Source organism: Terrapene carolina, unplaced genomic scaffold, assembly GCF_002925995.2.
Source record: "Terrapene carolina triunguis isolate 2854851 unplaced genomic scaffold, T_m_triunguis-2.0 Scaffold132, whole genome shotgun sequence".
NCBI classification, from domain to species: Eukaryota; Metazoa; Chordata; order Testudines; family Emydidae; genus Terrapene; species Terrapene triunguis.
Window position 1 is genome coordinate 1,772,084 of NW_020664483.1, and position 26,466 is coordinate 1,798,549.

The 26,466-nt window shown below is 60.8% G+C and overlaps 1 protein-coding gene across 3 annotated transcripts in view; it reads left to right on the forward strand.

Moving 5' to 3' along the window:
• PTK7 (protein tyrosine kinase 7 (inactive)) overlaps positions 1-13,968 on the forward strand; it is an 88,463-nt gene extending 74,495 nt beyond the window's left edge. For all 3 annotated transcript variants that reach the window (XM_026653124.1, XM_024213913.2, XM_024213912.3), the window contains exons 6-20: positions 2,694-2,824; positions 3,052-3,318; positions 3,966-4,099; positions 4,559-4,694; positions 5,181-5,300; positions 5,576-5,725; positions 6,271-6,421; positions 7,876-8,003; positions 8,504-8,707; positions 9,541-9,696; positions 10,875-11,107; positions 11,688-11,768; positions 11,935-12,086; positions 12,174-12,352; positions 13,001-13,968. In XM_026653124.1, the coding sequence (XP_026508909.1) occupies positions 2,694-2,824; positions 3,052-3,318; positions 3,966-4,099; positions 4,559-4,694; positions 5,181-5,300; positions 5,576-5,725; positions 6,271-6,421; positions 7,876-8,003; positions 8,504-8,707; positions 9,541-9,696; positions 10,875-11,107; positions 11,688-11,768; positions 11,935-12,086; positions 12,174-12,352; positions 13,001-13,161 (2,383 nt within the window). In that variant the 3' untranslated portion in view covers positions 13,162-13,968. The remainder of the gene's footprint in view (positions 1-2,693; positions 2,825-3,051; positions 3,319-3,965; positions 4,100-4,558; positions 4,695-5,180; positions 5,301-5,575; positions 5,726-6,270; positions 6,422-7,875; positions 8,004-8,503; positions 8,708-9,540; positions 9,697-10,874; positions 11,108-11,687; positions 11,769-11,934; positions 12,087-12,173; positions 12,353-13,000) is intronic.
• Positions 13,969-26,466: the final 12,498 nt, after the last annotated feature.

The window sequence follows — 26,466 nt, forward strand, 5'->3', positions numbered from 1 at the left end:
TGAGCCCTGCGCGTGTGAGGGGATCAATCCCGCTTCCCATACTGAATTCCCTCCCCGCCCAGTCCAAGGGCCAGGCTCCTTCTGGGTCGGTCCCAATTCCCATGAGGCGCGGTCTCTGCCAGTCACTTGCCAGGGGCTTGGAAGGGGAGCGGCAGTCTGGGGGCTTGTCTCTCCGGTTAAGACGCGGGATGAGGGAAAGCGGTCTGATTTCTGGCTAGTTCACGTCAGGAAGGAATCGGTCGAAGCTAGCTGGATCCAAGCCACTCTTCGCCTGCAGTCAGAACGTCTGCACTGCTCTTTGCACGGCCTTAACGATGTCGGTTTAAAAACACCCCGGTAATTAAACTCCTGCCAACTCGTGGGTACCCAGGCCAGGCCAGGCCTCAGGGTGGCTTGTTACCGTCCCTGCCCTGTCGTTAGGGCACCTGCCTTGTGAACCGTGATCCCGCTGTTCGCTCCCTCCCCTGAGCTGGGCCAGGCTGTTGCTGCTGGCCCTTGGCCTGGTTCGCTTCTGTTGTGTGGCAGCACCCTGGGTGATGGGGCAGCTTGAGAGCCGGGCGGGGAATCGCCTGGTAGCCTGGAGTATCTCAGCGCTTGATGCAAGAGCTGAGGACATGGGCAGAGTGGCCGTGCCCAATGGCACTGAGCAGACACGTGCCTGGCCGTTGCGCTGCGCCAGGATCCGGAGTGAAGAGCCGAGGGTAAGAGCTGGAGCCATTTGCAGCACGTGGCAACAAGCCTAGGAGTGGCGCTGGAGAGTCTCGAGCACCCTCTGCTGGGCACATGGAGACAGCTCTGTGTGTTTCGTGGAGCACTGCAGTGACGCTGGGGCTGCCTGGCCTGTTGATTGCTTCAGAATCCCCAGCTGGCAAATTAACACTGTCCTCTGGTGGGTTCTAGGCCCCAGACCAGGCTGTGGTGTGGGCATTGCTGTTAAACTGGGAATCCTGACGTGCGCGGTTGGGAAAAAGCTTCTGAGTTTGCAATAGTTTTATTAACGCCGGTAGCAAAATCACACACGCTCCCACCCAGCGGGGGGAGAGAGAATACAGAGTGACTGTCTGAGCAGCCATGTACTCGCACCATCCCCCACAGGAAAACCTGCAGTCAGTCATTGTCCTCACCATCAGCCTGGCCTCTCCCAGGGCACACAGGCTGGGATACAGCTTTCCCAGTGTGGGGTGCTGGCGCCCCTGGGCCTAGCGCATATTCACTAGGGGTTCAGCCCCTTTTCCTTACTTGAACTTCTGCCCCCCCACTAACGTCGGGGTGCCCATCTCCCATAGGTTACTAGGCCTTTTACCTCAAGCTTCATAGCATATACGTCAGTGACGGTTGCATTGTGGTGGTCAAACATCTGCTGATGTTCCTGACCTGAGGAGATCTAAAGCTGCTATCAGCTGGTATCCTGTGGTTACCGATCAGCGTTTCAGTCCTACGTGCACTGCAGCACCCTAGCCTGGGCTAGCTCACGACCCGGGCTTGCTCCTGGCCAGCTGCTTATGCGAAGACCGTTTCAGCCCTAGCCTCTGTGAGTTAGGTGGTGTCGCCCTGGCCTTGAGGCTTGTAGGCGCATTGCATTGCTGCCATTAACGGAGACCTGTGCCTCAACTAGCAGATACCTATAGGCTGTGGTGCTCCCCGCTGGCCCCCGTCATGCCGAGGGGGTGGCCGGGCCAAAACTGAGCAGAGTTGCCACCCTGTGCGCCAGGTCACAGCACCCTGGGCAGGGAGCCACCGGAGCGGCCGCCGCGGGGCGAGGTCTTCGTTGGGTTTTGGTTTATTCGTTTCCCATTTGTGCAGAGCCCGGGCTCGATCTCTGCAGCCCGGGGGCACCCAGCTGCCGGTTCTTGCCCCCACCGCTTCCGAGCGGAGCTGAGTGTAGCTGCGGCAGGGCTGTCTGCAGCCAGCCTGGCCCCATGGCTCTGAGGAGCAGATCCCAGCTGTGACACCACCAGCTCACTGGCGCCTGGGGACTAGGAAGGGCAAAGAAGACAGCAGCAGCAGCAGCGTGGCGGGGCTTGGGCGCAGCAGGTTTCCTCACTGGGTGGTGCTGAATGTGGCAACAAGGGACCGAGTAGCTTGGGGGTCAGTTACTCGCTAAAATTGCGCTCTCCCTTCATCACAGAATCCTAGAATATCAGGGTTGGAAGGGACCTCAGGAGGTCATCTAGTCCAACCCCCTGCTCAAAGCAGGACCAATTCCCAACTAAATCATCCCAGCCAGGGCTTTGCAAGCCGGGCCTTAAAAACCTCCAAGGATGGAGATTCCATCCCCGTGCCAACCCCCGGAACCCCAGTGCCATGCACCGTCCCGAAACGGGGCCCTGCTCTGCGCCCTCTCAGGCTGGGCGCACACACCGCCGGCAGCAGACTGCCTCAGGATCCCCTCGCAGGCCTGTGGGCTCTTGGTCATATCCCCGGGCCTGTGCATCCAGGACCACCTCCCCCGGAATTCCCTATCAGAGAGTCCCCTACACAACACGCAGCCTGGGGCCTGTGAGTCACCCCGGGCCCTCCTGAGCTGGGCAGCCAGGCCTGCCCCCAGGAGACTGCCCCCGACCCCCTGTGTCTCATGTTCCAGTGCCCAGGAGAGGGAGCGCGTGACCACGGAGCATATTGCTTAGACAGGGCCGTGCTGCTGCTTTGCACGTCTGTCCCTCTTGTCTCAGCCCCTCGCTCCCTTCGTGCAGGGTCACGGTGTTTGCCAATGGCTCCCTGCTGATAACCCAGGTGAGAGCGCGCAGCACGGGGATCTACAGGTGCATTGGCCACGGGCAGAGAGGGAAACCCACCGTCCTGGAGGCAAGTCTGCGGCTGGCAGGTAAGGCCCCACGTGGCTGGCCGGGTGCTCATGCGGCTCCGGACGTGCTCTGAGCCAGGCGGGTGCGGCGCTGCCTCTGTAGGGTGGTTGGGGATGAGCCGTTGGTTCTCCAGGCTGCCCGGCCACGGCAGAGCAGTCCCGTCCCACTGCCCAGCTCTGCTCTGCTCCAAGGCACAGGGCCTCGGTGACGGCTGGGGGTAAGTCACGTCTCCCCCGGTTTCTCTCAGAGATCGAGGACATGGCGCCGTTCTCCCCGAAGGTTTTCATAGCGAGCCAGGAGCAGCGCGTGGCCTGCCCTGCCCCCCGTGGCGTGCCCCAGCCCCGCGTCTGGTGGGAGAGGAACGGTGTCCCGATACCCGCGAGTGGCAGGGTGCGCCAGGAGGCCGAGGAGCTGGTCTTCACCAGCGTTACTGGGAGCGACGCTGGCACTTACACCTGCCACGCGGCAAACAAGGCTGGGGAGAAGAAGCAAGACCTCAGCGTCACCGTAGCCAGTAAGTGTCTTCTGCTGGGGGCGCTGGGCAGGGGGCGATGGGGATGGGCTGTGGGGTGCTGGGGAGGGGGCAGTGGGTGTCGGGTGCTGGGCAAGGGGTGCTGGGGATGGGCTGTGGGGTGCTGGGGATGGGCTGTGGGGTCCTGGGCAAGGGGTGCTGGGGATGGGCTGTGGGGTGCTGGGCAAGGGGCGATGGGGATGGGCTGTGGGGTGCTTGGCAGGGGGTGCTGGGGAGGGCCGGTGGGTCGAGATGGCAGAGGGGCAGTGCCCCGTGTGTCACTGACTCTGGAGCAAAGGCTGAGCGAGTGCAGGCTGCGTAGCAGACCCTCGCTCAGCAGACAGCCCCAGGCGCAGCAGGGAGGAGACTGTCTTTGGGGTGGCCTCCGGCAGGTCTCCCCAGCCCGGGGGCAGTGCCTGGGTGTCCCTGTGGCTCTGGGAGGAGGTGGGGCCTTTCCCAAAGGCCCCCTGCCCCACGCCCACGTTGCAATGCAGAGCTCCTGCTGCCCCAGCAGTCAGAGCTGGGCAGGTGGGTGGTGCAGTGCCCGAGCTCTCCAGGCCAGCCAGGGGCACTGCCAGGGTCCTGGTGTGGCTGAGGCAAGCACTGCGCTGCTGGTGGGAGCCCAGGTAACGCTGTCCCCTCTTCCCCAGCGGTGCCCAGGTGGGTGGAGATGCCCAGGGACAGCCAGCTGGAGGAGGGGAAGCCGGGCTATCTCCACTGCCTCAGCAAGGCCTCCCTGAAACCCACTGTCTCCTGGTACCGCAATGGCGTCTCCATTTCCGAGGTGAGTGGGGTGTGTCAAACCCCCAGCCAGCCCGGCCGTGCTCTGCCGCTGGTCGGGCAGCCCCGGAGACCTGCGCAGCCCTGTCGTCTCTGGGCTGCGCGTGGGTCCAGGGAGCAGGCTCACGCCCTGCTGCCCTGGCTGCGTGGGGAAGCTCCAATCCATCAGCCTTTCCCAGTTCTAGGACCCCCTGAGCCCCGGCATGTCTCCCCCCACCTGCCACTGTCAGCTCCTAGCGCCCTGGGCCCCAGGCCCCACACCTCAGCCCCAAGCTCTACCCCCTCCCACGGCCCCTCCCTGGCCTGCTGCAGTGGGCCAGGTCCCAGCCTGAGCCCGGGCTGGGGAGGCGGCTGAGCCAGCCGCGGGCAGTCCATGCAATGGGCCTGTGGGCCAGGGCAGGGCCGGCTCCATGCCCGGGTGAGGGAGGGCAGCAGGACTGATGCCTCTGTTCTGGCTGGGCAGGACTCGCGCTTTGAGATCTCAGAGAACGGGACGCTGCGCATAAACAGCGTGGAGGTGTACGACGGGACCGTGTATAAGTGTGTGAGCAGCACTCCGGCAGGGAGCATCGAGGGACACGCCCGTGTGCACGTCCTGGGTAGGCTGGGTGACTGCGTGCTGCCGCGGGGACCCCCCAGCCCCTGCTCGCACTGCTTGGGCAGGCGCTGCACCCCTGGGTTGGGACACCGGCTGCTCTGGGCTCTGAGCCTCAGGCCTCTCCCTCCGTGGCTCCTTGGCTCTTCCAGCATGAGCCCTGCTCCCTGTGTGTGCAGCAGCGCCCCCGGTGCCAGCGCGGGTCTCCAGGCACGGCTCCCGGTGCCCACGCAGGTCTCCAGGCACACCTCCCCGCCCCCCACCGCTGCCAGCGCGGGTCTCCAGGCACTCCTTCCCCCCCCCCCCCCCCCCCCCGGTACGAGCGCAGGTATCCAGACACGGACCCTGGTGCCAGCGCGGGTCTCCAGGAATGCCCCCCCAGCTCCCAGCATGGGTATCCAGGCACGGCTCCCAGTGCCAGCACGGGTAGGCAGTGGGGTCAGTTCCACTCAGGGGTCCCTGGGCTGACTGCCCCATCTGTTTGTTGCAGAGAAGCTGAAGTTCACGCCCCCCCCGCAGCCCCTGCAGTGCCTGGAGTTCGACAAGGAGGTCACCGTGTCCTGCTCGGCCACTGGCCGCGAGAAGCCCACCGTCCGGTGGGTCAAAACAGGTGCGGGGGTGGGGCCGGGCTCTGTTTCCGGACTGCCTGGGGCTGGGCTTCCCGGCGTGGTGGTGGCTGGGCTCGGCACCAGGGATCGTTCTGGCCTAAGGCCTCTGGCCTGGCCGGGCAGCTCGGTGCCCTGCTTTGCCAGCGCCGCAGCGAGAGGGAGCCCAGGCCACAGCTGTGCTGCAGGATACGTGCTGCCCGTGTCCTGGGCACAACGCTGGGGCCCGCAGTGCCCAGAGCCTCCTGGCTGCAGCCTAACCCCCGTTCCTGCCCTCCAGACGGGAGCAGCCTGCCGGCTCACGTCAGCCTCAGTGCTGGCGCCCTGCACTTCCGCAAGGTGAGCCGCAGCGACGCTGGTAACTACACCTGCATCGCCTCCAACAGCCCCCAGGGCGAGATCCGGGCCACGGTGCAGCTCACGGTGGCAGGTGAGTGCTGCGCGGCTCCAGGGAGGTGAGGGGCATCGCCTGTCCCGCTGCACCACCCCCTTAAACATCTGTCCTGGCCTCAGACTCCCAGCACTACGGGCCCTTCGCACCTGCTGGTGCTGCAAGTCGTGGCCTCCCGGTCAGCTGAGCTGCTGGCAGTGTCTGTTGGTCCGCGAGTCGCCCCGAAACCCAGTGCTGTCTGTCAGCTCCCTCTCCCGCCCACGGCTCTGCCCGCTCCCCGCTGCAGCCTGTGGCACTGGGGAAATGCCACCCGCAGGGAGCTGTCCTGTCCCACACTGACCCCTCGCCCGGGCCCTGCTCTGACCTTCCCCGGCCCCAGGCCAGGCTCCCTGCTAGCGCTGGACAAGGGGGCCGTCTGAGCGCTTACCTGCACCGTTAGCTTCTCCTGGTTTGCCCCCCGCCCCCCCCCCCCCCCAGGAGCTGGGGTGTCCAGGGAGCCTGCGCGACCTGGCGGTGGGGGGTGGGGAGCGGCAGTAGGAGAGGTGCATGCATTGGCGCTGAGCTGCTGTGACCTCTGTGTTCAGTTTACATCACCTTTAAGCTGGAGCCGGAGCCCACGACGGTGTACCAGGGGCACACAGCCGTGTTGCGGTGCCAGGCAGAGGGCGACCCGGTGCCACACATCCAGTGGAAGGGGAAGGAGAGGATTCTGGATCCCAGCAAGCTCTTACCCAGGTACGGAGCCCTCTCTCTGCCCCCCGCTGGAACCTGAGCTCTCCTGCCTTGTGCACGGGTGGCCTGTGAGGCTGGCTGCCTCCGAGTCATCCTGGAGCAGCGTCGGGGGGCCAGCTGGGGGCACCATCCTGGGCCAGGCCCCAGACCTGGAGACCAGACCAATCAATCCCCTGGGGGATATTGGTCATTGGGTGGTTTCCTGCACTGCTCTGTGAGCGACAGCTGTGACTGGGAGTCCCCTGCCTCCGGGAGCTGAGGCTTTAAGGCAGGGCCCAGGTATAGAGGGGGTACCCTGGGCCCAGGCCGGTGAGCTCCTTGGCCGTGACGATTGAGAACCCTGCTCCAGCTGAGCCCACCAGCTGAGCCGCCGAGGAGCAGGGGAGCCACTGGCACCAATCTCCGGGGAGCAGGAGAGTCAGTTCCTTCGCAAGGCCACCGCCCGGTGGGGAGGGGTCCCAGCAGGCCGGGGAGGCCAGCCCAGGATGGTGTGAGGAGCTGGGTGCTCAGGACAGCTGTGCGCTCGGTGTTGGTACCAGTAGAGCTGGCTGTCAGGTGCTGTTCTCCAGCTGTAGTTATGCCCTAGCGAGGGTGCAGTTAGACTGAGAGAAAGGGGCCTTCTCCAGGGGTAGGTACGGCCCTTCCCAGGCTGCACTGCTTTAACTGGACCAGTCTAGTTACAGGGCTGAGTGGAGACGGGGCTTTGGTCCAGGTGCCCACGTCCGACAGGGCAGTACCACCGATAGCCGCGGCTGAGGGGCTGAGCGCGGGGTGGGCAGGGAGAGCAGTGTCTCCTGGCCCCTTTCACCAGCAGCAGCTCAGTGGAACCAAGCCAGAGGAGAGAGCGCTGACTGGGGGGCAGCCAGCACCCTGCATGCCTGACCCAGCACATACCTCATTCACGCCCTTTGCTGGGCCCCTGTCCTCTCCCGCTGGGTGTGCAGGCGCCTGCGTCTCAGCGGTGAGAAACGCTCTCCTGTCCCAGCGGCGGCAGTCGCAGTGGGCAGTGCCGGGGGGGGTCTTGCTGCGCTGACGTATTTGAGGCCCCGGACGGATGTTCGGCTGGATCAGATGCGCGCACAGGCGTTCCGGGAGCGTGCCGGAAAGCCGCAGGCACAGAATCAGGCTGTGTTGGAGGGCAGCACTTTGCGGAGGGCCGGGTGGCTGCTGGCTCCACGCAGGCCAGGAGGCCCCTGGAGGAATATGGGGGTAGCGGAGCTATTTTGAGGTACACGGTGTTGTTCATAGAAAATATTACAAAGAATTCCCACGGTCTCCCTCCCTGTCATCCCTGGCTGCACGGACCCAACAAGAGCCCGGGCCCTCGACCCCTGCCGCTCCCCTCTGCTCGGGCCTCATGCACTGTGTCCCGGGAGGGCCTTGCCTGGGGTTTGTGCAGCGCCTAGCACACAGGACACCCCCTAAGCGCTGCTGTGGGGGGTGCCTGTCGTTCACAGGATCCAGATCATGCCCAACGGCTCCTTGGTGATCTACGACGTCACTACGGACGACTCCGGGAGGTACACCTGTATTGCTGGCAACAGCTGCAACATCAAACACCGCGACGCCATCCTCTACGTCGTAGGTAGGAGGCGCCCTCGAGCCCTTCTTGGGGACTTGGGCAGGAGCAGCTCAGCCCCCGGCGGGGAGGCCTGGGCGCAGCGGCTGGGGAAGGCAGTGCGGGCGTCTCCCCTCTGCACGGGCACCTCTGTGCAGTCGAGGGCGGGTCTCCTGTTCCCATAGCACTGTTCGGCCGCGCCGGCAGGTCCCCATCGCTGCACACGGCACCGTGAGGGCAAGGTGGAGACAGCCAAGTGGGGCTTGGAGCCGGACCACTGGGGCTTCAGTGGCAGCGGGTAGTCGGGCTGTCTGTGGCAGCACAGCTGAGGAATTGGGGTCAGGATTCACTCAGGGCAAAGAGCACCCCCCACAGAGTGTCCTGCCCAGCCAGGGGCTCCCCGGGGCCGCGTCCCACCCAGCCAGGGGCTCCCCTGCACACGCTCATCCTCTGAGCCGCGTCCCGGCCAGGCCGCGTGTTGAGCTGTGCGTTGCACTGTCATCTCACGCTGCGTCCCTTGCCCCCAGACAAGCCGGTTGCGGATGGGGATGAAGGTCCCAACAGCCACACGCCCTATAAGATGATCCAGACCATCGGGCTGTCGGTCGGGGCGGCCGTCGCCTACATCATCATCGTGCTGGGCCTCATGTTCTACTGCAAGAAGCGGAGGAAGGCCAAGCGGCTGAAGAAGCACCCGGAGGGCGAGGAGCCCGAGATGGAGTGTCTGAACGGTCAGGCCTTAGCAGGCAGTCGGGGCTCGGCACAGGCCCCAGTGCGTTGGGAGCGGGGCTGGGGGGCGACTGAGGCTGCCTCGTTTCCATCAGCACGGAGCCCTTTCTACGCCAGGCAGGAGCATGGGGCTGGGGTCCCAGGCTCTCCCAGCAGGCTGCGCCAGTGGCATTGGCAGTGCAGGTGCCAGCGGAGGCTGGCCGGGCTGCCCCCGGGGCAGGTTGTGCAGTGACCCAGCGAGCGGCTGGGCCGCAGCAGGGAGAGTTCCCCGCAGTGCATGGATGCAGTGCCCTCTGGCGGGCAGGGCCCCTCTGTGGCTTTCCCGAGCAGTGGGGAGCGTGAGAACTGATCCCCATGCCAAGGCATTCCCTGCTTCCCCTCCCCCAGCCTGCATGCTGAGCTCCCTTCAGGGGGCAGGTGCTGGAGGGCTGCGTTGGGCATGGCCAGCTCGCTGTGCCATCAGCCATGTGCTCTCTGCCTGGGAACTGAGGCGCCGGTTCCTCTGGTGATGGGTAGAGCCCCATGCAGTTGGTGTGGTAAGGGAAGGTCTCCCAGGGACCAGGCGTGGAGAAGCCGGTAGCGGCCTGCAGGCCGTAAGGAGCCTGGCTGGCGAGGTTTGCTGTTGTGCAGGGGGTGATGCTGGGCCATGGGGTGGGGTCAGGCTCCAGGCCCATGGTCCTTAGCGTCGCAGAGGGCTGCTGAGCTCTGAAGGTGTCAGTCTTGCGTGGGTTCGAGTGTGTGGAGGGGCAGAGCGCTCTCCGAGTCCGATCGGGGGCATTGAGCCGAGATCCTGGCTGCCCACGCCGGGAAGTGACGGCCCCTGTTTTCCTCGCAGGTGACGCTCTGCTGCAAAACGGGCAAACCACGGCCGAGATCCAGGAAGAAGTGGCCTTGACCAATCTGGGCAGTAGCTCCGGCGCTAGCAAGAGGCACAGCGCCACCGACAAGATGCACTTCCCCCGCGCCAATCTGCAGAGCATCACGACGCTGGGTATGGGCCATGGGGCTAGGTCCGGAACCCAGGCTCAGCCAGGACATGACGCTTCCCGGGACGGGAGCCACCTGGCTGCCGCCTGCCCCCAGCCCGAGGGGTTACCTCCTGGGCGTCTGCTACTCAAGCACTCTCCTCTGGCTGCACCTGCCCTGCCAGCAGATGCACCCCATCCCCTGAATCTCTCCCCAGGGTCCCCCTGTGGTGTCCAGCCACAGAAATCCCAGTTCCTCCCTTCCTACATGACCAGGGGACCCCAGCTCCCGGGTTTTATCTTAGACACACGCAGCCCTCCAGTGCAGTTACAGCCAAGCAGGAGATTTACGGCAGAAGGGACAGAGAGTCAACTAGAAACCAGCGTGAGCAGTGGACATAAATGGTTACATCCAAAACCAATCATAGCACGCGATAGGCGTTCCCCTGGCCTGTCTGATAGATTCCGCCCCCCAAAGTTCAGTCTTTTGCAGCACAATGGAGAACCTACCTGTGTGGCCTTGTGCACAACAGACAGACCGGCCCCATCAGTATGCACGGAGCGTGACCCCCTCTGACAGAACACTGGGGATGAGAACTGTCACCTGCCTCTACCCCATGGGCACAGAAATACCCCCGGCTGGCTGGCCTACAGCCTGTTGCTCCTGATGCACCATCAGACTGTCCAGTCCGGCCCCTGGCAGCGCTGGCTCCGGGAATACGACATTCTTGGGCAGAGCCGACTGGGCCCTCGGTAACGCCCTGCCGCTCCTTTGCTGGGTAGCAGCAGACAGGAACGCCGGTCGGAAGGGGGGCGTTGGCCGTATCGCCATAGCTTTACCGCTAACCTAGCTGCTTGCCCTAAACGTGTGGCTGTGACCCACCAGCCATACCCTGTGTGTGCAAGTGGCAGCGCATTGTAGCCCCCCTCGTTTGGGGGTGGCTGTCCTGCTGGCTGCTTCCAGAATAACGCTGGGTCAGCCTTCTCCTCCCAGCTTAGCGTAGGAAACCTGGGCGGCAGCATGGCCTAGTGGGTAGGGTGCTGGACTGGGCCTCGGCTGCCCCTGAGCTGCTGGGCGACTCAGGTGAGTCGTCCCCTCTCTGCTCCAGCTCTCCTGTTTGCAGCAGGGCAGGGGGCTCGGGCTGCGCGGAGGTGATTCTGCACACGGCCCGCCTCCCGGTGACCCGCTGCCCTCTGCTTCCAGGGAAGGGCGAGTTCGGAGAGGTCTTCCTGGCCAAAGCGAAAGGCCTGGAGGACAGCGAGAGCGAGGCGCTGGTGCTGGTGAAGAGCCTGCAGACGAGAGACGAGCAGCTGCAGCTGGACTTCCGGCGCGAGGCGGAGATGTTCGGCAAACTGAGCCACCCCAATGTGGGGCGGCTGCTGGGCCTGTGCCGGGAGGCAGAGCCGCACTACATGATCCTGGAGTATGTGGATCTGGTAAGGGAGGGGCCCTGCTGGCCGGGGGCGGGGCTGAGCACAGGCTGGGGGATGCCGTGCGTGTGGGGAGAGAGAAGAGCAAGGCCTGCAGGGGCCAGAGCAGGGAGGTTGGGTTTGTGGCCAGGCCCTCCCCTCCCTCCTCTATCTAGAGGCCGTTTTGCAGGGCTCCTCCCCGGGATGGTCCAGGACGGAGCGGAGACTCTGTCTGGGGCAGGGCACGTGGTTACTGGTCCCCTGGCCCTGGGCTGGTGCCGAGCTGCCAGGCCTCCCTGGTCCCGGCTCTCCGAGTGCCAAGGCCCGGCTGGGGACCGGGGACCGCGCGGAGCCCCGATCCGCCCTGGGGGCTCAGCTGCCCGTTGCACAAGGGAGGGCAGAGCTGTGTAAGGGGGCACTGGTCTAAAACCTGGGGTCGAGAGGACGCAGGTCTCTCCGGAGCCCTCGCTCCCCTGCACTGGCAGTGCCAGGGCCCCCTGGCTGGAGCTCTCGCCTGCTGCCCAGAGGGCAGTGAGCGCATGCCTCTGGCAGACGCAGCCCCTTGCTGCCCTGAGCCATGCTGACATGGCGATTTCGGCCTTGCCAGGGGGACCTGAAGCAGTTCCTAAGGATCTCCAAGAGCAAAGATGAGACGCTCAAGCCTCAACCCCTCAGCAACAAACACAAGGTAAGTGAGGGAGCATCGGTGACCCCTGGTGGGCTAAAAGGGCCAGTCTGCCCGGCTGAGGGCCCCGATCCTCCCCAGGATGGGCCCTGGAGCCTGCCCCCTCGGGTACCAGCCCCGGGCCGTGCGGCGCTGCTCTGTGCTGGCACTGATGTGTCTCTCGTGGCAGGTGTCTGTCTGCAGCCAGGTGGCCCTAGGGATGGAGCATCTCTCCAACAGCAGGTTTGTGCACAAGGACCTGGCCGCCCGGAACTGCCTGATCAGCGCCCAGAGGCAGGTCAAGGTGTCGGCCCTGAGCCTCAGCAAGGACGTGTATAACAGGTATGTCAGGCCAGACCCTGGCCGCCTGCCGCGGGCTCCCCGGTACGGTGCTCTCCAGCCGGCCTGACCCCCCGTCTCGCTGTGCAGTGAGTACTACCACTTCCGCCAAGCCTGGATCCCGCTGCGCTGGATGCCCCCGGAAGCGGTCCTGGAGGATGAGTTCTCCACCAAGTCAGACGTGTGGTCCTTCGGCGTCCTCATGTGGGAGGTCTTCACGCACGGGGAGATGCCCCATGCCAAGCTGGCAGACGACGAGGTGCTAGCAGGTACGTGGGGCGCCACCCGCACCGGGGGTGGGCAGGGCTGGGGGGGGGGTTATGCTGGGCTGTTGCCTTCTCTCCCGCTCCTGAGAAGGCTGCTGGAGCAGCGGGTCCTGGCCAGTATCCGAGTCGGGCCCAGGGCTGGACAGGCCCCGTGGTGACCCCCGGCAATCCCTGTGCCCTCCCCAGACTGCTCAGTGCCTCGGCCCTGGCCGGCTTTCCCGGCTTCCTGCACGCAGGCAGGGCGAGCGCTGCAGGGGGCCGAGCGGCGCGGTGCTGTCACCTGGCCTGCCCCAGGGGTCTCCTCACCCCCTACACCCACTGCTAATCCGGACCTTTGGCCAATGCCCCGCCCTGCCCAGGGCTCCTGTCCCTCCCCTGGGTCTCTCTTCCCTGCAGGGGGCTGACGCCCGCCCTGCCCAGGGCTCCTGTCCCTCCCCCCAGTCTCTCCTGTCCCTGCAGGGGGCTGACGCCCGCCCTGCCCCAGGACTCCTGTCCCTCCCCTGGGTCTCTCCTGTCCCTGCAGGGGGCTGACGCCCACCCTGCCCCAGGACTCCTGTCCCTCCCCCCCGGTCTCTGCTGTCCCTGCAGGGGGATGACGCCCGCCCTGCCCCAGGGCTCCTGTCCCTCACCCGGTCTCTGCTGTCCCTGCAGGTTTACAGGCGGGGAAGATGAAGCTGCCCCACCCCGAGGGCTGCCCTTCCAAGCTCTACAAGCTGATGCAGCGCTGCTGGGCCCCCAGCCCCAAGGAACGCCCCTCCTTCAGCGAGCTCGCCACCGCGCTGGGCGACAGCCCGTCCGACAGCAGAGCCTGAGCGGGCAGCCGGCCCCTTGCCGGGGGGCAGGGGGAGCCGGGCTCCAGTGTCAGACTGGGACGAGTCGGAGCCCAGAGGGATCATGGGTTATCCCGGCTGGACTGGGTGCTGGGGGGGCCTCTCCCCGGCCTGCCGGCATGGTGTCCTCCAGGCCCTACCTCGGCTCCCCATGGTGCTCCAGCCAGCCATTGTGTGCAGCAGGGAACGCTGGGGGCCCTGGGCCACTTCCACAGCCCCGACCAGGGCTCCTCTGCCGCCCCAAGCCCCCGGCACCCAGCACAGCCAGGCCCCGTCCCAGGGGGGCTGGGCTCCGCGTCCCTCGGCGCTGGGAGCCTGGCAGGAAACCCCCGTTCGGCTGAGATGCGCTGTGCAATGCAGCCCTACCCTCTCCCCCGCACGCTCCTGCCAGCCTCTCCTTTGGGGCAGCCTGGCGCGGAGCTGGGGGCTGCGTCCCTGCCCGCTGTCAGGCGAGGGGAGCCGTGCAAATCCTCTCCTGGAGTCGCCGAGGAACCTGGGTATTTATTCAGAGGTTCTGCTCCCCTGCCCCGTCCCGTCCCGCCCATGGCCCTGCGCAGCGAGCCGAGCGGCAGGGACACCAAGTGCCTGGCATATGAAGGAGATTCTCACTCGCTTTCCTGACTATCCGATGCCTTCTTTTGTACGATTCCCCAGGGCGGCGCCCCTCTGCTCCCAGTGCGTCGCGCTGACCCCTCCCAGCCCAGAGCCCAGGCGTTGGTTTGGTTGTGCAGGGGCTGTGACAGCCAAGGTTTTTTACACGCTGCTCTCAATAAAGAATCCCTTTTTGTAGCTGCTGTTCTCAGCCTCCTTCCTCCCTGCAGAGGCTGGGCGGGTCCTGCCCCGCCTGTCGGCGCCGCCAGCCCTCCAGTGCCTCGCGCACCCGCCAGCCGTGGGGTGGGGCAAAGCAGCTCTGCTGGGCTCCGGGAGCTGGGCGAGGGGCACGCGCTGCTGCTGGGATGGCCTCCCGCCTCACCTGGGAGCCGGGCATGGAGCTGGCTGGGAACCAGGGTGCTTTGCAGGACGCATGAGCTGAAAGCCCAGCAGGTGGGTTTGTCTTTTCCGGGGAACGTTTCAGTTATGTTTTTTTGGTGAGAAGCGGAAAAACAAAAGATTTCCATCCCAGCTGGTGCCGCAGAGCCTCTGAGCGTTCCCAGTCCCCACCTGCAGCCCTCTCCACTGGCCAGCCCCAAAGCTTGCCCCCCCTCGCCTTGCTCTGCACCCAGCGCCCCCCGGTGCTGGAGACACCCGCAGGGTGCCTGGCCGTCCCTGCGGCAGGTGGCACTGTTCCCAACACCCCGGGCATGGGGGGAGCGAGGCAGTGCTGTGCCTGGGGGCCCAAGACCAGGCCTGTAGCACTAAGAGGAGAGGGGGCACCAGCCCCATGGGGACCTGCAAGGGGCTGAGCTCATGGGGCTCCCCACGCTCAGGCATGGAGGCTTTTCCCTGAGCGATGGCAGGGGTAATGCCCAGATGCTGGGACATGGAGCGTCCAGGCTGGGCAATGCCCCCTCCCCAAGAGATGGGTCTGTGGCCTCTGCCATCTCCCTGCATGGGCCATTCTGCTACCAAGGCTCTGCGCTGCCTGTACCCCGCCCACCAGCCACAGAGCACCACAGGTCTGGTCCCGGTCACTGTGCTCAGTACAAACCAGAGAGACTCCTAGACTTTAAGGCTAGCAGGGACTATCATGAACATCCGGTCTCAGCTGTACATTGCAGGCCACAGAACCTCGCCCACCCCCTGCTGCCCCCTCAGAGGCAGGCGACTCTCCCCCCCCCCCCCCCCAACTGCCCGGGTCTCTGCCAGTCTGCCCTGGGGAAGCATTCCTTCCTGACCCCACATACGGTGATCAGTTAGACCCTGAGCATGTGGGCAAACCACCCAGCCACAGGAGAGAGAATTCTCTGTGGTAACTCAGAGCCCTCCCCTCACTGAGCCATCTCCGGCTGGGGGAGATGCTTGCTAACAGCAGTCGATGGGGCCACATGCCATCATAGGCAACGTCAGACCATCCCCTCCAGAGACTTTTCAAACTCAGTCCTGGCACCATCACTGCTCCCCTGGGAGCCTGTTCCAGAACTTCACGTTCGCCTCATTTCAAGCCTAAACTTGTTGATGGCCGGTTTATAGCCCTTTGTTCTTGTGTCCGCATTGGTGCTTAACTTAAATAACTCCTCTCCCTCCCTCCTGTTTATCCCTCTGATGTATTTATAGAGAGCAATCAGATCTCCCCTCAGCCTGCGTTTGGTTACAGTAAACAAGCCAAGCTCCTTAAGTCTCCTCTCATAAGGTTAGGTTTCCATTTCTCTGATCATCCTAGTAGCCCTTCTCTGCACCTGTTCCAGTCTGAATTCATCTTTCTTAAACTTGGGAGACCAGAATTGCACACAGTATTCCAGATGAGGTCTCACAGTGCCTTGTACACTGGCAATAACACTTCCCTGTCTCTACTGGAAATATCTCGCCTGATCCATCCTAGGATTACATTAGTCTTTTTCACAACCGCATCATGTTAGCGGCTCATCCTGTGATGGCCCAATCCACCAAGGTCTTTCTCCTCCTCTGTCGCTTCCAACTGATACGTCCCCAGCTCACAGCAATAGTCTTGTTGTTAGTCCCTAAGTGCTTGACCTTGTTCTTTGCACTATTACATTTCATCCCATTTCTATTCGTGCAGTTTTCAAAGTCCTCCAGAGCTTCTTGTATGATATTCCGGTCCTCCTCCGTATTGCCCATACCTCCTAACTCTGTGTCCTCTGCACATTTTATTAGCACACTCCCACTTTTTGTGCCAAGGTCACTAATGAAAATGTTAAATAAGATTGATCCCAAGACAGGTCCCTGAGGCCTGTTGTATTAATTTACAGGGAATAGATGGACCAAGGGTGCTACATAAGCCAGTCGCTGTCCAGCACTGAACAGTGGTAAAGTCTGATCCTATTTCATCCCAGGGCCTGGTTGGAATTCAGCTGGAGCTGGTACAGATGGGGATGTCACCTGAGTCCCTCTCTCTGACCTGGATCTCTCAAGATGGGGATGCCAAAGGCCTGGGTTTCCAGGACATGGTGGGGGTGGCAGCCATGGGTGAAGCTTGGGGAGGGGCCAGGGAACTGGGGCGAGCCAGGGCCGGTGGGCAGCTGGGAAGGACTGCAGAGCTTGGGCATGGGATGCTCAGGCAGTCACCTTGCATAAATTTTTTTCTACCCCCTTCCACGGCCAGGCAGCCCAGCCTCAGCGACTGTGGCGTCTGCCCTCTCTCCCCTGGCCATCCTGCGGTCCTAGCCATCTCCATGTGCTCTGTGCTGGTCTCTTCCAGTCTGCAGGCGGCTCCGGGCACCAGCACGGCCTGGCGGGCAGGGACGAGGAGGGCGGGTGTTTGCCAGGGCCCCTGTGTGGCAGGCATGTTCGGCACTCGTTTCCATGGCAACAACATCACAGGATGCACCAGGAACTGAGATTAAAGCATAATTTTAGCACCTGCTAAAGTAACAAAATTCTGCCCCCTTCCCCCCACCTCCCGACTCACAGCTGTTCCTGTAGGAACCAGAACTTCAAATTTCCTGATAGTCGTCCTCCGAATCAGACCTAAAAAACCACGGGGCACGGGCTGGCTTGGGGTTGGGTGGGGGCAGGGAATGGGGCATTTCCTCTTTAGGGGGTGCTGGCTGCAGTCTGGCCCCAGGGGTGGAACTGCCTGGCTCAGGGAATGGGATGTGGGGCCTTTCCTTTCTGGGGGGCACCAGCTCTGAGCCGGCCCCAAGGTGTGGGACCGGCTGATTGGGAGGTTGGGCTGGGAATGGGGCAAGGGTCATTTCCCCTCTAGGGACCGCTGGCTACAATCTGGTCCCAGGGTACTGAGTTTGGTTCTCTTGTTGGAAATCCCAAGCAAGGCTCCCTGGGGGGCAGGGCTGCCTAGCGCCGGGGCAGGGCTCCCCGGGGAGTAGAGCCATTTCCAGCCCTCAGCAGTGACAGATCATCAGGCAGCTACTTCTGGAAGCAAATGCACCAATCCAGCAAGAGCAGCTGACAGAGCAGATATGAACATGTGAAAGAACGGCCACACTAGGTCAACCCAATGGTCCATCGATCAGTGTCCTGTCTCCAGTGCCAGGTGCTTCAAAGGGAATGAACAGAACAGAGCTATTATCAAGTGAGCCATCCCCTGTCGTCCAGTCCCAGCTTCTGGCAGTCAGAGGTTATGGGGCACCCAGAACATGGGGATGTAACCCTAACCATCCTGGCTAATAGCCACTGAGGGACCTATCCTCCAGGAACGTCTATAATGCTTTTTTGAACCCAGTTATACTTTTGGCCTTCACAACATCCCCAGGCAATGAGTTCTACAGGTTGACTGTGTTGTGTGAAAAAGTACTTTTGAAACCTGCTGTCTATTAATTTCATTGGGTGATCCCCTCGTTCTTGTGTTATGTGAAGGAAGAAATAACACTTCCTTATTCACTTGCTCCACACCAGTCATGATTTTATAGACCTCTACCATATCCCCCCTTAGTCGTCTCTTTTCTAAACTGAACTGTTCCAGTCTTTTTCATCTCTCCTCAGACAGACGCTGTTCCATGCCCCTAAGCTTTTTTTGTTGTCCTTCTCTGCACATTTCCCATTCTGATATATCTTTTTTGAGACAGAGCAACCAGAACTGCACGCAGTATTCAAGGTGTGGGTGCATCATGGATTTAGGCCGTGGCGTTCTGTTCTTTTCTACTTTATTATCTATTCTTTTCCTAACGGTTCCTCATATTCGGTTCGCTTTTTTGACTGCTGCTGCAGCACATTGAGCAGATGTTTTCAGAGAATGATCCACAATGACTCCAAGATCTTTCTTGAGTGGTAACAGCTCATTTAGACCCATCGTTTGGTCTGGATAGTTGGATTATGTTCTCCAAGGTGAATTACTTTGCACTTAAAACATCGAATTGCATCGGCTGTTCTGTCACCCAGACACTCCGTTTAGAGAGAGCCCTTTGTAACGCTTTGCCTCAAATTGAAGCTACCACCAGCACCCAGAGCCCATCCACAGACAAACCCCGGCCGCCCAAGGCACCCGGGGTAGGAGAAAGAGCAGCAACTGCAGTCTCCCCCCAACAGCCTGGCTCCAGGGCTGTGGCTAACGCCTGAGCTCGGAGCTGTCAAGGGTTCCACAGGGTCAGTGGAGAGCCACCCAGGAGCTGTCAAACTCTTCCATGTGCTCCAGTATTTCTTGGTCGGCAAAGGCATGAGGGGCGCTAGGGAATGTGTAGAGGAGATGAGCTACAGCCGGTTAGCCCTGCTTCAGCAATTAGTAACAGCCTTCAAGTCCCAACGTCCTTTAGGACATGCAATCTAAGAGCGTGTTTCCAGCCACCAGAGGTGGGTCACCACGCAGGCAGCTCTGCAGGACAGCGGCCCACTCCCCACTCTGCAAGCCATCGAATGGAGCACGGGAGTGCTGACCAGAAACCCAGAGTGCCTGGGGCTGGGCTGCATCGATCTGCACTTCCTGGGCCAAGCACTGTGCCGAAAGGCCTGGCTGCACAAAAGGAATGAAGTGCCTGGCAAATCACTCACAGAGCCTGAGTTAGGCACCTGGGCTCCCCACCCAATGAATGGGAACATACACCTTAGACGGCAGTTCCCCGAAGCCAGTGTGCTGGGCAGGTAGCCGCCTCAGCTAGCCAATGGGAGATGGCAACCGGGGAGGGGGATGCTAAGGCCTGCCCCTCCCCCAGAGCTGCAGGGCGGTGCCGACCTCTGCTAGCGATTGAGCCAGAGCAAGGGTGACCAGACAGCAAGTATGAAAAATCGGGACAGAGGGTGGGGGGTAATAGGTGCCCATATAAGAAAAAGCCCCGAATATCGGGACTGTCCCTATAAAATTGGGAGATCTGGTTACCCTAGCCAGAGCCCCTCACTCGGCGCCGGGCACCTGGGCCATTTTGCCAGGAGCCGGTGCAGCCCCCGTATGGCTGCAGTCCCAGGGGTTCATGCACTCCCTGGGGAGGCAGGAGACCCAGGTCTGACCCCGCCGCCCCCGCTCTGCCAGAAGGGGGAAGAGATTTGACCAGGGCTAGGAGGGGAGTGGAGAGGAGGCCATAAGTCTGTCCGTGAGGTAGATTTCTACCAGATCCCAGTCACCAGCTGGTCTGTTACCAGTTAGCTCCTCCGAAACGGCAAGATTCGCTCTTCAGCCTTAGCTCAGTGAAACTCTCCTATTGTTTCACCTTCTTTTGGTACTCTGTGTAAAAACATATCATGTGTTTCATTTTTACACGGAGAACAGTTCTCCGCAAATCTCTGTAATACAATTTCAGAGTTAGCCAAACTATTAACCACATCAAGTGCTGCGGAATCAGCTATGGGAAGTTGTTGTCGTCCTTTTTTCAGGCCCCGTCACTTTTCGACAGCGACTGGAGAACTGTTTACATTTTCTCCAGTTGTTTTCCAGAGTTTCAGCTCAGGTGGAGCTTTTCCCTGCTCCCTTCTTCCACTCAGACACTTTCCTTAGGCCACGGCTATGCGACACATTTTGCTGACGCAAGTGACATCGGCATAAAGCCATCCAAGTTAGTACATCGCTCGTGCACATGCATACTTAGCTCCTTGTGTCGGCGCTGCACGTACTCACCAGGAGAGCTTGTATTGATGTGCAGTGCATCATGGGTTGGTATCCCAGCATGCAACCCACCCCTGTCCAGTGCACGCTTATGGAACGTTTTGGCAATGCAAGGTAGGGCAGAAATGAGTCGCGCAGGGGTGACTGGGAGCCAGGGGTCAACTTCCCAGCATACAATTGTCTCCATCCCAAAATGTCACCTATATCCATATTTTTCACACCTTTTAAAAAAAAATCACAGGAGCCCCTGTGGCCCTCCTCACTGTCGGCCATCTCCGACAGAAGCCTGGAGCCTGCACTAGTCTCATGTGCATTGCAAGCACGGGGTTAGATGACCCTGGCCATCCCTTCTGTGAGTCTATGGCACACGACCCTCCAGTTTTTGGAGAGCTGCACAGAGAACCACATGAGTGGGGAACGTGACGATTCCTTGGAGGACAGATTGCTGTGGGACATAGCAAGAACCAAGGTAAGGTTGCTGGTGGCATTCATGGAGCAGCTGCAGATGGTGAAGCACTGCTTCTGGGCCTGAGAAACAAGCACTGATGGGTGGGATTGTACCATAATGCAGGTTTGGGATGATGAGCAGCGGCTGCAGAACTTTCGGATGCACAACCCCTCCCCCCCTTCCTGGATCTGTGCGCCGAGCTCACGCCAACCTTCCAGCACCGGGACACCAGCACTGACAGTGGAGAAGCAAGTGGTGAGTGCACTGTGGAATCTTGCAATGCCAGATTGCTGCTGGTCAGTGGGAAATCAGTTTGGAGTTGGAAAATCCACTGCGGGGTATCGTTGTCATGCAAGCGTGCAAGGCCATGAATCGTCTCCTGCTACGCAGGACTGTGACTCTCGGCAATGTACAGGACATAGTGGGCGGATTTGCAGCAGTGGGGCTCCCAAACTGCGGTGGAGCAATAGACAGCACACACATCCCTATTTTGGCACCAAGCCACCTTGCCACCGAGTGCATCGAGATAAAAAGCTACCTTTCTATGGTGGTGCAATTGTTGGTGATCACTGGGGATGCTTCACCCACATCAACGTGGGCTGGTCAGGGAAGGTGCATGACGCTCACATCTTTAAGAACACAGGACTTTTCAGAAAGCTGCAAGCAGAGACCTTCTTTCCCAATCAGCTGATTATCATTGGCGATGTATAAATGCCAATAGTGATTCTGAGGGACCCAGGCTACCCCTGGCTCATGAAGCCGTACACCCGCTACATTGACAGCACCAAGGAAAGATTCAGCTACCAGCTCGGCAGGTGCCGAATGACAACTGAATGTGCTTTTGGTAGATTGAAGGGATGCTGGCGTGGTTTACTCACAAGATTGGATCTTAGTGAAAAAACATCCCAATGATTATAGCTGCCTGCTGTGTCCTGCATAATATCTGTGCAGCAAAGGGGAAAAGTTGCTGCTGGGGTGTAGGGGTTGTCTGACGAGTTTGAACGACTAGACCAAGAGCTATCAGAAGAGCTTAGAACCGGGCTATATGGCTCAGGAAGTCTTTGAAGGAGCACTTTACAAGTGAGCCACAGGAATGTGTTGTGGTGGACTGTGCTCTCTCTGGCCCTGCTGTTTTAGGGCTAGTATGGAACTGTGTGGTGATTGCTAGACATGTAGGAATATAACAGTGTCAATGCACCTATTAATTTTGTGGTGCTTATTGTACATTTATGATTATTACACTGTGTGTGTCACTGATCCTCTGAGTTGTCACTGTTCAACAACAAGTAAAGGGGTGCTTTCAGTACCACTTGGTGCTCTGTAGCATATGTTGTGAAGTACTAAAGATTAATTATTCTCCAAACAATAGAATTTTGAATAACAAAACCAGTGCAAAGAAAAATCTGTGCAATTTAAAAGCAAATATATTAAAAACTTAGTAAAGTAATGGAACGGAACTTAACAAGGGGAAAGAACATTCATGTCAATTTTAGCTACATATACAGCAAGTGTGGCTTTCACGGGTCACTGTATGGGAAACGGTGGTTGTCCTGTGGAGTGGTAGGGGTAGGGATGCAGCCCCTGATGTCCCATGGAACGTTGAGCAGGTGATGTAGGGAGGCACTAGACTGGAGTTCTCCATGGGCTGCCAAGGGATGCGAGCCTGGGATTGTTGAACTTGTAGGTCCACAAGAGCCTGCAGCAGCTGTGTTTGCTGGCAGAGAAGCCCCATTACATCCTGGTGCATTTCCCCTCTCCTTTTTCTGCTGGGACGCCTGGGCCCGTCTCCTGCCTGCTCTTTCCTTCTCCAGGCTGTCTGCTGTGTTCACCCTCCAGACCCTGTGCTTGTGGTCCAATGCAGCACTGGCTTGCAGGATCTCATTGAACATATCAACTGAGTCCTTCTTTCTCCTCCTTATCTGGCTCTGGGGTTCTGTGGGTGTAGAGGTGGAGACACTTAAGAACATAATGGCGGCAGCAGCAGCTGCAGATAAAACACACAGAGGTACCATTGTCAGTACAGTCACAACGGAAAGCGAAAGTTAAGATTCAGAACTCCCTTCCTTTGCTCCCCTAAAGTTTTAAACAAGACGTGCTTCTTGGTACGTGTGTTTCGGAGCATCACTCACGGCCCCAGCCATGGGGAATGCGGCCTGCCGGAAATGAGGGAATTGCTCGGTTGTGTGAATCTAGCGGTATAGAGCATTGGCACTGAATACTGGCACTGTTTTCCACAGGCGGGGGTGATTTTAGCTGATATTTCACTCCGGAGAGTAACAAAGGCAGAGAGAGCCCAGCTGCTGCTGGTGTCCCATAGGCTGCTAGCCCGTGTACTGCAATGGTGCAAGCCGAAGTGATTGCTGACTGACATGGGAAAGTGTCCTACCGCAGAGGAAGAAATAAGGCTGCCATCCCTGGAGACCTTTGGCAGAGGACTGCAGAGCGCCTCAAACCTCCATGAAAGTGTCATCGAGATGTCTCAGGAGGATTCAAGCGACATCCCTGTGCACATAAACAAACTGCTCCGCATGGTCCCCTGCCTAACTCTAGGGGGCAATGAAAAGCAGATAGCAACTCTAGCTCTCCTGGTCGTAACACGACCTCTCCCAGCACGAGTAAATGAATGGGTCCTGCTAATGTCCCTGTGATGGGAAATACAATTACACACTTACCTGAAGTTCCTTCCGCTGTATCAGGCTCCATAGCTGGGACTGTGGTGGCTTCTCAGGCAACTCCTGGCTTAGCTGTAGCCAGCCCCCCACCCCCGTGGGGGTTGGAGTGTGGGAGGGGGCAGAGGATTGGGGTGCAGGGGTGAGGGCTCTGGCTGGGGGAGTGGGCTCTGGGATGGGGCCAGAGATGAGGGGTTTGGGGTGCAGGCTGCCCCAGGGCTATGGCAGGGAGCGAGGACTCCCCTCAGTTCTCTCTTCCCCACAGCAGCACCTGGACTGGGTGCCTCTCCCCTGGCCGCGTCAGGTCCAGGCTGGATTGGGGCCAGGGGACGGGTGCCTCTTCCCTGGCTGTGGCAGGTCTGGGCCGGCCTGGGTTGGGGCGCCTCTCCCCCGGCTGTGGCCTATGATGATTTCTTCCATGCTGCCCTGCTGTTTCTCCCCAGGGAGTAGAGAGCAGCATGGAGCGAGGGGACAGGTTGAGGCCCCATCCTCTCCAGTGCCATGAGCTCCATGGGGTTTCCAACAGCCCTGCTCACTGTGGGCCTTGGCCCAACTTCACTGCAGTCAACGGGCCCTAGGCCAGGATCTCTGCTAGGCCGGGAGTGCTGGCACCTACCCCACAGTCATGGTGAGGCCTCAGTGTATGGGGTGTCCCATCTAACTCCAGGCACACCCCCACACCTCCACTGGAAGGGCCAGCCCAAAGAGATGCTCGAGCCTCAGCTTGTGTCAGGCAGTGGGGCTCAGACCTTGTGGCATCTGCCCCTTCCCCTCTGTGGGGCGCTATAAAGGGCTTCCCTGGGTGAGCAGTTCCAAGCAGCGCTGGGCTCCCTAGTGCAGTTTGTCTCCCCTGTGTTAGAGGGTTGGGTACCAGAGGAGGCCATTCCTACCCGCCTCTCCTGCTGATCAGAAAAGGGACCCCCCCCCCTTTCCGAAGCTGCTCATTCCCTCTCTTGTGCAGGGGGTGAGGGAAAGGGAGATTACAGTTTGCAGTGGGGGGAAAAGAACTAGCCCAGAGATTAGATTCATGCTCCAATAACCCCTCAGCCTCGGCTGGATGTTTACCCAGGCCCCAGGGGCAGTTCTCTCTTTCTCCAGGCAGGGAGCTGTAGACTCAAGAGGAGATCTAGGGTGGATACAATGCGGGCTCTGTCCCAGGGTGAGCTGGCCCTTTAAGAGGGTGATATCAGCCTCACCTGTGCTGGGGTAGCCAGCCTGCCCAGGTGAAGGGGAGTCCAGGGCTCCTGTGATGGGAGCATGTGACCAAGAACCAGCCCCCATGGGAGGTGTAAGGGACAGCCTGAGCTCAGGGCAGGAGGGCTGGGCGTGTTACCCTTGGCCCAGAGGCCAGCCTTAGCTCCCAGGCCGAGGGGCCCGGGAATGGGAGCCAGCAAAGAAGTCGGGGGGGGAGAGAGTGTGTGTGTGTGTCCGGGTGAGTGTGATGGTGCTCAGCCAGCCTCCCTCTGAAAACAAGGGTGTGGGTGCGGTGATTCCCTCTGATGTTATTGGGGTGGCAGCAGCAGGGTCTGAGGCTGGAGGTAAGACCCTGTTACAAGCTCAAAGTAGGGAGTCAGCCAGTGCCTTGGCCTCTGAGAGGTACAGGGTGGCTGCCTGCAGCCCAGGCCCAGGAGTACCCCCCCTTTGAACTCTCCTGGTCTCTCTTGAGAAGCAGCATCTCTGTTGCCATCTCTCGTCTCTACCCTGTTCTCTGTGGCCCACCCCCAGGGCGAGGGCTGGCTTGTTCCCCTTCCTCTGGTCTCTGTACCCTCTGCATTCCCAGCCCTTGTCCCTACAGCGTGGGTGAGTTATCCCTCTCCTGCTCCTACGTATGCAGGCTCTCCCCTCCTGCTGGGGCCCCTAGCTTAGGTTCTGTTGTGGAGCTTCCCACCCGATAGCACCTCTCCCCTGGGATACCCCTCCTCTCCCTGCCCCCCCTCCCATGACTGACCGTGGGAAGCCAGCCCCTCCCATTCTTCCCCTTCCTGTGCAAGAAAAGGGAAGCAATATAGGGGTGACTGGTTCTGCTGAGTGGGGGAGGAATGGGACAGAGAGTTGGGGCCCCTACTTCCCCACCCCAAAGAGAGCTGCTATCAGTGAGGATGCTGGGGGAAAGGGAACTGGGCCCCCTTTTTTGCTGTCTTTAGCTGGTTGTAAGACTTAAGTCTCCAAAGAAATAAAAGGACCTTGTGTGAAACAGATGGGATAGGTGGGTTCTAGCTCCCCCCCATGTTTTAGTCATGATCTAAAGCCAGACCTTTGTGTCTTGCTCTATAGGCCTTGGCATAGGAACTGCCCGGTTGGGTCAGAAAGCCATGGCCCAGCTACTCTCATAGCCTGTCCCCAACCGTGGTCAGGATCAGCGGCTTCACAGGAAGGTGGGAGAACCCTGAGAGTGGACAACTTCAGAATAAGCTGCCCACAAGGGGAATTTCTCCCAGCCCCCACCAACTTGTGGCTGCCTTCTGCCCTGAAATGAGGGTTTATAGCCCTTATTTTCATGTTGTCTAGGGTGAGCGTGGATGGTCCTGTGCATATTAATGTCCAGTTGTTTGCTGAACCGGGCTATGCTCCTGGCCTCAATGATATCTTGTGGTACTGAGTTCCACAGGCTCATCAAATGTTAAACCTTGGCATGACTTGCTGAAACAGGGTTGTGAGAGGTTGCTGGACAGTAGGAAGAGGAGGGCAGTGGCTGCTTTCAGCTCGGCTGGGGGCTCACAGCAGGTCTTTAACACAGGAAAGTGCTGGCCTAGCCCCCTAGCCATCCACTGGGGTGGAGGTGTGAGCTGGGTGGCTCCCAAGGCCAGAAGCCTTCACCAACCTCTGGTGAGGATGGGCAATAAACTGGGCCAGTCCCCTTCTGGCCCGATCCCGGCACAGGGAATAGGAATAACCTAGGGCAGAGGCCTGGCCTACAACTCTCCAGCCCCACTTGGCCTGGCCTGGCCTGCACAGTCGCTGATCTCGACCCCAGCCTCTCCTCGTTCTAGTTCCAGCTTGTCCCTGCTCTGTCCCGGGCTAGGCCCGCGCTACCGCCCCGCAAGCATTCATGGGGCTCTGTCCCTTTAAGAGCCTCCCTCTGTCCTCGGCCCCTCCGGCTGACGTCGGGCGTGAGCGCAGCTCCCCAGGAATGTATGCAAATCAAGCCCCGCCCCCCGGGCCAATGGGAAGCGCCGCTCGGGCCCCCCTCGCCCAATGCCGAGCGAGGCCCGCCAGCGGGCGGCCAATGGGCGGGAGGCGCCGGCTCGCACCATATAAGGAGCGGCTTCGCCATAAAAGGCAACATTGTATCGCTTTATATGGGGGGAAAGTGGCGCGCGGGCGGCGGGCCGGAGCCGGAGCGGATCCCTCTGTAGCGGGAGCGGGCGGAGCGGAGCGGGGCCAGGCCGGAGCAGCCGGCGCGGGGCCCATGGCAGCGCCGGCCTGACCCGCCCTCGCTCTCCCTCCGCGGCACCATGTTACCCAGCCAGGCCGGGGCCGGGAACGGCGCTGCCGCCCTGGCCCGCGGCTCCGGCATGGGCATGGCCCGGGCCGCCTCGGGCCGGCCGGGGGCCGGGGCGCCG